The following is a 12,201-nucleotide window of genomic DNA, read 5'->3' on the forward strand; positions in this document are numbered from 1 at the left end:
AACAAGAGAATAGATCATGGAGCTCTGCCTGGGGGAGGCCAACTACTCCAGGCAGCTCATCCAGAGTTTCCCCGCCCGGTCCGACCCCTCCCCTGCCCCCCTCCCCAGCTTCTTCCCACGGGTCCAGTTTTGCGCTCCAGAAGGTCCTCTACTTGTCTGACCCACCCTCCTCTACCAACGAATGGGACCCTTGTCCGCCCTCCCTCCCCACTTCTGAAGTCTTCCAGGCTCCAATGTGCCACCTTCAGCCGCCCCCATCCCCTCCCTGTCCTTCCGGTGGCGGCCCGCCCGCCCTACCTCTTCGAATCCCTCCATCACTGGGCATCTCTTCCATAATTCCGGCACCTGGGCGGCCAAGGTGCCCCCCAAAAGCTCAGCTGACCAGCGCCCCCCACCCCCAGGTGGCCATCTCCTTCCTCCCTCCCCCGCCCGCACACCCAGACACCAAAGGTGCCCACCCGCGGGGGCCGGAGCACCGCGGTGCCGCCCCTGCCGGGGCGCGGCTCCACCTGCAGGGCGCCGGGCGGCCGGCGCGCGGCGGGCGGTGCGGGCCGCGGGGGCGGAGGAGCGGGCGGCGCGAGGGAGGGGCCTGCGGAGCGGCGGCGGCGGCGGCGGCGGCCCCAGCCCGCGCAGCCCGGCTCGGCCCCGGCTCGGTCGGCGCAGCGCCGCGCGCGTCCCCTCCCGCCGCCGCGCAGCCAGGCGCCCCGGCACCAGGCCGCCGCCGCCGCCGCCGGGCGCACGACGCAGCGCGCACCGGCCGGGATGCGCGCCCGGGCCCTGGCCCGCCCCCACCCGCGGCCGCCGCCCGCCCGCCGCGCGCTCGCTTGACCGCGGCGCCCGCCCCGGCCGCCCCGCCCGTCCCCGGCCGCCCCCGGCCGCGATGCCCGCCCCCCGGGGCCCCGGCGGCCCGCGCCCCTGCTAGGCTGCGGCGGCATGGCCCGCGCGCCCGGCGCGACCTCTGCGGATTGCATCGGTGTGCGGCGGCGGGGCATGCCCAGGGCACCGGGCACGGCCTTCAATGGGCGAGGACACGGACACGCGGAAAATTAACCACAGCTTCCTGCGGGACCACAGCTATGTGACTGAAGGTAACGTACGTGTTGTCTGAGGCCCCCTCCGGCCGGCCGCGGCGTGGGGATGCCGTCGCACCGAATGCCCTCCGAAGGTTTGGACCGCGCGCTGTGTGTCGTTTCCCCCCCCCCCACCCCCCCTACCCCACCCTGCCCCGGGTCCGGGAGGGAGGGAGCCCGAGGGCGCCGGCCTCCGCTGCCCAGCGCCCTCCTCCGCGCCGCCCTCCGGCAGGCAGCTTCCAACCCCCAGGCCTGGTGGCATCCTGAATCAGCCCTGGCCATCATTTGTAAAAAGGCCATTCCTGCGGCTAATGTGGTGAAGAAATCTGGGGAAATGTAGTGGCTTAGAATCCTGGGTTTGCCATTTCATCCCTGTCCGAAGCCCACAGAATTTTCTAGGCTGCCCACTCCCCGGAGAAGAAGAGGGATCCAGGAAAAAAAAATCCAATGCCAGATTTCGCCCCCCTTTCCCCCAGAGGCTCGCTGTCCTGGGCCCCTCCTTGTGCCTCCAGAGGCAGGGGCCCCTCGTGGGTGGGAGAAGGCGGCCGTTTGGGTTTGGTCTTTTATTCCCAGTGAGTTATACTGAGACAGAAGGAGCTGGCCCCAAACTGTCCAGAATTTTCCCAAAAAAGTGGGACATGCCATCCCAAACGCGCCCTGCATTTGAAATTCCCCAAATTGGCCTAACAGGCCCAAGCCCAACCCCCACCCCGAGGTGGTAGAATCCAGCTGGTCAGCGCTGATGGGCCAGGGACTTCCAAGGGTCCCTCTACTCCACCTTGCCCAGAGAATGGTGGCGGACAGCTCCCAAGCCGCAGCCAGGGGCCCGCGGAGCGAATCCTCTATTGAGGATGGGGACAGCTAGCCGCGGGGTGTCAGCATGCAGCAGTGGGGACACTTGGGCTGGAGACCTTCCCGGGTTAGGGTCTGGCTGCACCTTCCCTAGGGGCCGCAGAACTGGCCGCATAAGTGTTGGTGGGTTGGTAGCAAGAGGTCCCCTGGTGGGTGCCCAGTGGGAGGGGCCCTGCGCATGGAGTTCCGCGGGGCTGGCGCGCGTGGGTGCCTGTGTCAGGGAACCTGTGTGGGCTTGGCGGCGGTGACTAGACTCCCGGGTGGTGTCCGCGGCTCTAGTGCCTGGCTCCGCCGGAAATGAGGCCAAGCGGTAGCCCGAGCCCTGCGGAGGCCGGGGAGCGCGGGGCCAGCGCGGGGCGGGACCCCCGCGTCTAGTCCGGGAGAGCTGAGGCTGTTTGTGTAACCTGGGCGGAGGGATGCTGAGGGGTGGCGCTTCCCGCCCCTCGCAGGAGAACCGCTGAGTCACGCTTTGCTGATGGGGGAGGGGGGAAAGGGAGGAGGGGGGAAAGGGGGCAGGGCTGCCTGGCTGGGTGAGGGCTCAGCCCCCAAGCTAGGGCTTTCAGGGGCCCGGGGAGCTGAAAGCGGCCCTTTGTGGCCTGCCTTGGTGAGGCTGAGGAGGAATCAGCGTGAGTCGGGGTGTTTTCTTCTGCTCGCAGGCTGCCGAGAGCCAGCGCAGAGGGTGAGAGAAGCCTCTGGGTTGTTGGCAGGTGCCCCAGTGGTCTGGCTCTGGGTGAGAGGAGATCTTGGCAGGGCATCCCGGTCTGGCTTTTTGCCGGAAGCCTCTGTTTTCTCATCTCTACGTTGAGGATGATGGGACGGGACGCAGGACCCTGTGATTAAAAGTAAAAAGCCCTGTGCCTGACCCATAGTGGACGTTTGCAAACGTTAATTCCTTCTTCATCCCACCCCCTCCCCGGAGACGAAGAGGGATCCAGGAAAAAAAATCCAATGCCAGATCCCCACCCCCCCCAACCCCCCAGAGGCTCGCTTTCCAGCTTTCTTCCAGAGATTTACCAGCTCTTAGCAGAGGAGAGCAAGGGGGAAGTGCATCGTTTGAGAAAGAAGTGATGTTTTTTTCCCCTCTTCATTCATTCAGCAAATATTTACTGAACACCTACTATGTGCCAGTCACTGTTTCAGCCCTGGGGACTAGACCATGATTCTGCCCTTGGGCAGCCTATATTCCAGAAGGGAGCGCTGTGCTATTGAGGGGAAACTCTTCTCACTAAGTCTTGGTTTCCCCATCTGTAGAGTGGGAGTGAATAGTACCATCCTGCCGACAATTGCGGTCTTAGGGTTTCTGTGAGGGGCAGGCGGGATGGTGGATGAAGGGGCCGCCTGGGAACTGTAAATTGTTAACTGACAGCTGAAGTATGTTGAACACCTACCTGTGCTGGGGCCTCACACAAGGTCTTGCATACCCACAGTCCCACTTTATAGAAGAAACCGAGGCTTGACCTTCTCCACATCCCAAACCGAGTGCCAGTGTGTGTAGGGCATAGGGCTCAGGGGCTGGGATGCAGAGACGAGCGAGATCGGAAATTCCTGTCCTCAGGGAGGGTAGGGTCTAGAAGAGGAAGCAATCACTGTAATTGTTAGAATTAGAATTATATGAGATTTCTGGCCTCTGTGCATGAAAACAGACTTGCCCAGCGTTGCATCTTGCATTTTGTGCTCAGAGCAGGGTAGGGTGCAGAGTTGGATGTCAGTTAGACTTACATTCAAATCCTGCTTCTGACTCTTCTCAAGCTTTGTAATCTTGGACAAGTTATTAAACCTTTCTGAGCTTCACTTTCTCCCTTTGTAAAGGGAGAAATAATAATAACTTATCTCACATTATTACTGTTGGGATGATCAGTGATTATGCTAATACAGAAAATACCCAGCACAGTGCTTGGTCTGTTGGAGGCATTTAATCAGTGGCACGGGTATAATTTATAAGGTTCCTGGAAGAACTTCATGAGCAGATAACAGATGCTGAGAATTTGCAGAAGACCCAGGTGCACAAATATCTGTTCCACTTGGTCATTTGGCCCACAAATTCTCACTCATTACACCCCAGTGGCTCTGGTCTACTTCCTGTTCCTTAAGCAGGTCATTTTTTTTTTTTCTTGCCTCACAGGATTTGTATTGGCTGTGTTCTCTATCTAGAATATCTCCCTCCTGCTCTTCTTATGGCTGACTCCTTCTCATTCTTTAGGTTTCGAGTTAAATGTCATCTTTGCCAATGGGAGTCCTGCTTGAGTTCCTGAATCTCCTCTTGTAAAATCTCAAATACTTTGGGAAGAGTTTAGATTTTTGTTAGTCATTCACACCTTGGTATGAATTAGTCAGAGCAGCCTACCCGCCCCCCCTCCCCACCTTTAACTCTTGGCTCAGCTCAGCTGATAGAGTGTTGTTGTCATCACTAAGCATGGGTGCTGACCACCTTGGGACAGAGAGAACTTTGAAAGGTTGGCTGGGTGCTGGGGAGAGCAGTACAGTTGAGTCTCTCAGGACAGTAGAAGGACCTGGACCCTTGAGAAAGGGACCGCCAGGGGTGGGAGAGTGCCAGGAAGTCTCTGTGTGTTTAGACTTTTCTCAAGAGCCAGATATGGCCCAGGAAGGATGCTTCCTGGCTCTGTTCCCTTGCTGCAGCCACAGAGCTCAGCTTTGGGGTGAGTGAAGTGGGCGTCTCTAGGCTAGTCTGGTCTACAAACCGCTTCCTCCCCCTTCATGTAGCAGTGTTTAGGGGCCTGCCCTCTGCTGGGTGTGGCTCTGGGCAGGCAGTGAGGGACCAGATGTGGGGGCTCACAGCCCAGGGGAGGTGGCAGTGGTCACTCCTAGGTGCCTGAAGGTGAAGGTGCTTGAGGGCACGCTTTCCTGCTAGGACCCCAGTTCCAGCTTTTCCTCCCTCGAGCATCTCAGCCATGAACCTCTGTCATATACGCGTGCCTCTTGGATCCCCAGGAGGAAAGATGCCTCTGTTTCCCTGACCCCAATATGCTTGCCATTCTTGTGCATTCCACGTGATTTCAGAGCCATGTGCCTATCCCCACGGATCGTGTGGCTGAGCAAATGAAGCAGGGGCTGGGACAAGGGGTTGGTAGGGTCAGGAGACTGTCGCAGGCCTGTCTGAACCCAACAGTGGGGTGGATTCCATGGCATGGAATTGTCCTCATGTTTTGAGCTAGCTGCGTGGGGATCATGTCAGCCTTTTGCCCAGGCCTGGACCACACTAGAGAGGCGTGCTGTTTGTGGGAGACCAGTTTTCAGTTAAATTTGCCCCCCCCCCCGTGGAGGGTATTGAGGCTGAGCTCCCCAAAAGCCGACCCCTCACCCCGCCAAGAGCATAGTGGTTCCCAGCCAGAGACCTGTGGCCATAGGCTGGGCCAGCTTGGTCCTGGTGTAGTGCCTCCGTTTGGCAGTGATGGTTCTAGAACGGACGGACATGGGAAGCCGTTCTGGGGCTTGAGTGGAAAGCAGAGCTGCAGGAAGTCAGTCTCTCTCTTGTGAAGGGACAGGGAGGCCCCGTTGTTGCCGGCAGCCACCTTGAGGCCACAAAGGGAGTAAGCCCTAAGCTAACAATGCTGTTGGTGCCTGGGCAGAGCGTGAGTGGCATCGGGGACACTGTGACTCCCTGGGTTAACCGGGCCTGATGTCCACCCACCCCTGGGCTTCCCGTTCCGTGGGCTGGCACATTCCCTCACCAACAACACCCTCTTTCCTGGTTATCTGGAAGACCAGGAGCCTCCCTTGTCACTCACGGCCAAGATCTGAGATCCCAAAAACCAAGAGGGAGTTTGATGTGTTCGCTTCCTGCTTGAGGAGTCCTTGGTGATGGCTTTCATTGTACTCAAGTCAGAGCTGCCTAGTTCTGGTTTCCCTTCCTCGGCTGTCCTGAGGAAGCATTTCCAGCCGGGAGAGAGATCCCGGGATCTGGTGTCGGGAGACCCCTGTTCTCCGTGGGGTCTGACTCTGGGCTCACCATCTTGGGCAGGTCACACAGTCTCTCAGGGCCTTAGCGTCTTTAGATCACTTGAAACCGGGGACGTACCATTGTTTGCTGTGGTAACACGTCGTGAACCTCCCCACCCTGCTTCGTGGAAGGAACACTCTCCGTGAATTCATCACGCGAAATGGCTTGACGTGTGTAAACATGCCGGGCCTGGAGCCTGGGACCCCGTCAGTGTTTAATAACTGGTCCGCCAACAATCATGCGTGCTCCTTCGGGGTTAGAGTTAGAGTAGCCCTAAGAACCATCATCAGACTGGCTAACCCCACCCCATCCCCACTCCACGAGGAAGTGGAGGCTCAGAGGGTGTCCCTTGTGGCGCTGCCCTAAAGCCAGCCCAGGGGGACAGTAGAGAGAGCCAGCCTTTGGTTTGGAAAATCAAGCAGTGGACTGCTGGATCTCCACTTCTTCCTTCCAGTTAGGAATATCACTTCCACAAGCAATCCTAGAGTTTCCCAGGCCCATGCTGTCTCCCTTTCAGGGGTGGGGGCAGCAAAGGCGGCTGCAGGGGGGTGGGGGGCTCACTGCTGGGTGTTCTCCGTTCAGCCACACCACCTCTGTGAGCCTCAGTCTCCTTGCCCTGCCTCCTGCCCTGGGTTGTCACACGGCCCAGAGGAGCAAAGGGCCCGCGGACTCCACAGGTCTACCTGTGTGGAGGGGTTCCTGTTGTTATCAGTTTCCCCAAACTGCCGAATGGGCCAGCTCCCAGGTTGTAAGCAACACACTCGTTTATTTTTAATCAATCCTAACGGAAAGGTTGGTGCAGTCACGGGCTAGGCTTTTTCTCATTTTCTTTCTGCGAGATGGGAATCAGATTCTGATAAAATTTTTCCACATCATCTCCTGGTGGTTTTAACTTGCTACAGCTTTTGGTTTTTGTCCTTGAAGACGGCAGAGCCAGGGGACGTTCTTGTAAGATGCGGTTGTAGGTCTGGAGAACGGGAAGCGTGGCTGTGTGTCACCCCAGGTTTAATGGCCAGGGCTGGAGTCTCCATGGGGATGAAGGAGAAAGGACAGTATCCAGTCTGCCCCACAAAGATGCACACTGTTAGCAATTTGTGATAGTTCCTTCCAGTCTTTTTTTAATGCCCACGTCTGTGTTTAATAAAAGCTGTAATCGCTCCATATAAACCATGTCGAAGGCGACTTTTTTAAATGAAGCATGAGCTTATAATAGAGTTTTCCAGTGCTTGGCTGGCTTCCTGGTTGTGCAACCTATGCAGTCACATGGGGCTCCACACTCAGGAGGACCTGTTTTTGGTTTCGCGCTCTGCCGTTGCCATGTTGAAATTTTTATAATTTTATCTTAGAACCGCGTTTTGTAAGTGATGTCTGATGGGACAGTGGATCGGGCGCCTGAGCAGAGGTGATGCGCACAACACCTGTTTTCGGCTGTTTTGTGTGGCTTCCGTACACACTTACCTTGTGTGCACTTTGAGCATCACTGAGCTCCTACGCGGTCTGTTCTCTCGCACTGGATCAGTGTGCCCACGACCCTGTAAGCAGCAGTGGGTGCTGACAGCCTGGAGAAGCCACTCTTCTCCATGTGAACCAGATCTGGACGCAGAAAGGAGAAAGTGACATTCCAAGGAGCATGAGGGACCAAGGAACCCGGTTATCATACTCTCCTAACCCGTATTACGTCCTTTTGTGAGCTGATCGCTGATGCTGAACAGGATGACCCAGAAGGAAAGGAAAAGGTGGGACAGCCATAGTCCTTCCCTTTCAACCCCTCTTCATCATGGTGCCAAGGGAATGTGCAAGCATCAAAAAGTGAAATGAAACCAGATGAGCTGCTTGGCGTCGAGTCCCCACTGCCCCGTTAAGAAGAAAGAACACATGCCGATGGAAGCTACCAGATATGAATTGTGTATTTCAGTGATTCTGCATTCCAGTTAAATACTCTTATATTTGCATTTTAAACTGGAATTGCATAATAGAATGATGAGTGGCAAAATTCATGCTAGTAATTAAAACTTTTATTCTTTAATATTGGCACAAAGTGGCAAATAACACTGTGGCAAGTCATGGGGAAAATGAAAGAGTGCTATATTTTAGTATCTTTTTTTTAAAGATTTTATTTATTTATTTGACAGAGAGAGAGAGACAGCGAGAGAGGGAACACAGCAGGGGCAGAGGGAGAGGGAGAAGCAGACTCCCCACTGAGCAGGGAGCCTGATGTGGGCTGGATCCCAGGACCCTGGGATCATGACCTGAGTGGAAGGCAGAAGCTTAATGGCTGAGCCACCCAGGTGCCCCATATTTTAGTATCTTTAATGACAGTTTCCCCCCTGCTTTTTGAACGGGGTGCTCTGCATTTTCATTTTGCACTGGGCCCTGCAAATGATAGAATTGGCTCTGCTTTGCTGTAGGAGCCAGGCTGGAATTCTAGGGGGAAAGAGCCCTTGGCCCGCCTCCCATCCCCTCTTGGCTTTTGTGATTGGTGGAGATGTGAGAGCCTGTCACCCATTGGGCAACTTCTCCGTATTGGGCGGAGCTAAAGTGTTAAAAGTCCCCGCTCCTTGCCTACCCATGAGGCCCCTCACCCCGTGGGATGTTCCAAGGAGATGCCTGTAGGTCTCTGCCGATTGCAGCCTTTAGACCTCTCTCTCTCCACAGGCCCAAGGGGAGGAGCAGTAGACTGAGGGGTCCCTGGCTCCCCCTACCATTACCATTAATAAAGCAGATTTTTTTTTTTTTAATTTCCCTCTTGTCCACCTTCCCTGTGTGGTCTCAAGTCCTAGCCAGGGGGAGGGGTGCCCAACTGGCAACCCCAGCGCCGCCCCCAAACTCCATCCTTCATTGGCTGCGCACTATTCCTGTGATAGGTGTGCCATAGTCCACTTAATCACCCCCTGATTGTTGGATAACGAGGTGGCTCTTTTTCTCTTATAACTAAAGCCCAGTGAACAAGCCCCTTCTGTGTATGAAGATACCCAACTCCCATCCCTCCCCCTAACTTTGGAATAATTTCTTACGAGAGAATCCTGTGCATGCAATTTTATGTAAAAATTATGAGTGTGTTTAGTGTTCTTGACACATACTGCCAAATTGTTCTCCAGAGAATTTTTCTGTTTTACCACATGCTGATCAACATTTGGTCTCCTAATTCATTTGACCTCTGCAGCTATCAGAGATGAAAAATATTTGTTTTAATTTATGTCTGAATACCAAGGAGGTGGGACATTTTTTTTCCCTTTGGTTCAACAGACATTTACTGCTCCCCCTTATATGCTGGGGGGACACGAGGTGCTGGACATGCAGAATCGAGGAGCAAGTTCATTGCTGTCATTCACTCATTCATTCATTCAGTCGTTGGACAGTTATCTCTGGAGCTACCCCTGTGTTCTGGGCAAGGAAGAAGCTCGTGTGGCTGGGGCTGGGAGGGTGAGTGTGGGGTCAGAGCAGGGAGAGGAGAGAGCTCTGGCAGAACCCGAGGTTCGCCAACACCTAAAGGACAGAGAGTGAGAAGTCTGGGGCACAGTTGGGGTAGTCACTCAGGTGGGAAGAGAACAGGAGAGCCGTGGAGTCCCAGGCCTGCCAGTCCAGCTAGGGAGGGGCAGGGGAGGAAAGAAGGATGGATGACCACCATTAAATGCTGCCACACCGCCAGGTAGGACAGTATTGGAAAGCATCTCTCGGGTCCCCTGTTTCAGCTGTTCACACCCACTTGGCACCCTGTCCCCTGGGGCTCTGCTTGGTGATGCTGTCTTTCCATGAGCCCATGCGGGCTGTAGCCCTGTCTCCCCACTTAGGTCTCCCTGCTGGCATACAGAATAGTTTGCTCTCTATTCTCTGCTCTCCCACCCAGCCCCTGCACCCCACTTCTCCAGTCTCACTGCCTCTGGGGCAAATACTCCAGGTCCTAGAAGGCACGTTTCGAGAGCTCTGTGCTCCTGGTTTCATTTTGTGGACGCGAGCCAGGCTGTGTTCTTGAGACACGGGCCTGTCTCTCCCAGGGTCTTGGATGCCACTGAGAGAGAGTGGCCTCCAGCAGAGTGCCCTGGGGAGTCCTGGTAGGTAAACCGGGCCCTGCAAGAGCGATGCGTCTGGCCACTGCACTGGTGTGCAGTGGCCCTCATGCAGAATGACCCATGTGGTCTTCAGTATTATATAGTTATAAAACAAACATAATAGCCATTAATATGATTAACCATTTATTGAGTGCATACTGTATGCCAGACGTGATGCTAAGTACCTCATCTTATTGGTTCCCAACAAAACGCAGTGTTTTATGTATTTTCCCCATTTCACAGGGGAGAAAGCTGAGGTTTGGGCACTGGCCCAGTGGTAGAGGTAGAGCTGGGGTTTGAACACAGGCCATTTGCCTGCAGAACACACACTCCTGACCTCCACCCTGCGTGGAGGGACCAGCGGGGCAGGGACGGGAGATCCGTTGAGTTCTGATTAGGAGCCTGGCCGCGGAGGGTCTGGATTTGAACCCAGAACTGCCTGGTGTGGTGCTCATGCTGAGCGTGCGGCAATGCGTCTGTCACGTCCATGTGTGTGGTTAAAGGTGATTGAGATGGGCCAGGAGGAGGAGGGATCCCCTCCACTGCACGGGGTGGGGCTTGGGGCTGGTCCCAGCTTTACAGAGGACAGGTGCTTTGGCACTGAAGGGAGTGGCATTGTCCAGGTTGGGGGGCAATGCCCTTTGGGACATGGCATTCTAGTACATTCCAGGCAGAAAGAACAGCATGTGGAAAGTGGCATATGTTTGTCTCCTGACAGCGTCCAGGCTCCTCTGCCTGAGCCCAGGAAGCGGTTGCCAGGCAGCTCAGGGTGAAGGGCCCACCTGGGAGCCACTGTGCTGTCCAGGATGGGCCCTGCCTCCTTGTACAGTGGAGGCTATTGTCTTCCAGAATCCTGGGCTGAATGGCCCATTGAGGCAGAACAAAGGCAGCTCAGAGGTCCCCGCTGCCCCAAGCAGGGATAGGATGGCCAGCTCAGGCCCGGGGCTTCCTCTGGGCCTGCCCGGCCTCCTGCATTCTTCCACCCTGCGGAGATGGTGGCCCTGACACCTGGGGCTGCCGGTGCTGGAGGCTGGGAGTTTAGCCCCCGGGGCCTGAGCTCTGGTCCTGGCCCACTTGGCAGGTGCTTCAGCCTCAGAACCTGGTTCCCCGCCTGTGAAACAGCAGAGAACAGCCACCTGGGCTTTCTGTGAGTATTGGGTGAAAGTATCTATATACTGGACATAAATCTCCAGAAAAGGCAGCTACTTATATTATCAGTATGAGCTTTTGGGTTTTTTTTTTTTTTTTCAATTTCAAAAAAGTTTTTTTTTTTTTAAGATTTTATTTATTTATTTATTTATCAGAGAGAGAGAGAGAGAGAGAGAGAGAGAGAGAGAGAGAGAGAGAGAGAGAGCGCACAAGCAGGGGGAGCGGCACACAGAGGGAGAGGGAGAAGCAGGCTCCCCACTGAGCAAGGAGCCCGATGCGGGGCTGGATCCCAAGACCCTGGGGTCATGACCTGAGCTGAAGGCAGCCGCTTCACCGACTGAGCCACCCAGGCGTCCCTCAAAAAGTTTTAATGAAACTTCCAAGTATGTACAAAAGTAGAGGAAATAGTACCTGGAATTGCTCCTCGCCCATGGCCTTGCTCCACCTGCTCTGAAGATTATGCCATGCCCCCTTTGTTAACTTTCCCCTCCTTTTGGCTGAAGAATTTTTTTAAAGATTTTATTTATTTGAGAGAGAGAGAGAGAGAGAGAGAGAAACAGCATGAGAGGGGAGAGGGCCAGAGGGAGAAGCAGGCTCCCCACTGAGCCGGGAGCCCGATGTGGGACTCGATCCCAGGACTGCGGGATCATGACCTGAGCCGAAGGCAGTCACTTGACCAACTGAGCCACCCAGGCGCCCTTGGCTGAAGAATTTTTTTAAGCCAATTCGGGGCTCCAGTCCTCTCACCCCTGCCCCAGCAGGCCAGGGCACGTCTTATCTGACCAAGTGCCACCACCCACCCTACCAGAACGAGCACTCATGCCTTCCCATACGAGTTCTCGGCCATCCTGGCAAGGTCCCCACTTGTCTCAAAAATGCCTTTTTCTAGTTACCGGGTTCAAAGCAGGATCCCAAGTTCCCGCACCTGCATGGGGGTGTTCTGTCTCTTAGGTCTTTCCTGTTTGAGACCAGCCCTCTAACCCATTTTCAGACGACTGACTATGGAAGACATTTGCTACTCTTCTGGAAAGATTAGTTTTACCCTCAGTGTCCCTAACCTGTGTCTGGCTCTCAATTGCCTTATGGGTCTAGAAGGTCGACGGGTTGTTGCCCGGATCCTGGG

At 55.5% G+C, this 12,201-nt stretch overlaps 1 protein-coding gene across 2 annotated transcripts in view; it reads left to right on the forward strand.

Moving 5' to 3' along the window:
* Window positions 1–898: 898 nt before the first annotated feature.
* PPP2R2C (protein phosphatase 2 regulatory subunit Bgamma) overlaps window positions 899–12,201 on the forward strand; it is a 134,127-nt gene continuing 122,824 nt past the window's right edge. The window contains exon 1 of one of the 2 annotated variants that reach the window (XM_027600554.2): window positions 899–1,088. In XM_027600554.2, the coding sequence (XP_027456355.1) occupies window positions 1,019–1,088 (70 nt within the window). In that variant the 5' untranslated portion in view covers window positions 899–1,018. Of the gene's footprint in view, window positions 1,166–12,201 lie in introns of both variants that reach the window. The other variant, XM_027600555.2, reaches the window with a different exon arrangement.

This window comes from Zalophus californianus, chromosome 2 (assembly GCF_009762305.2).
Source record: "Zalophus californianus isolate mZalCal1 chromosome 2, mZalCal1.pri.v2, whole genome shotgun sequence".
Lineage (NCBI taxonomy): Eukaryota > Metazoa > Chordata > Mammalia > Carnivora > Otariidae > Zalophus > Zalophus californianus.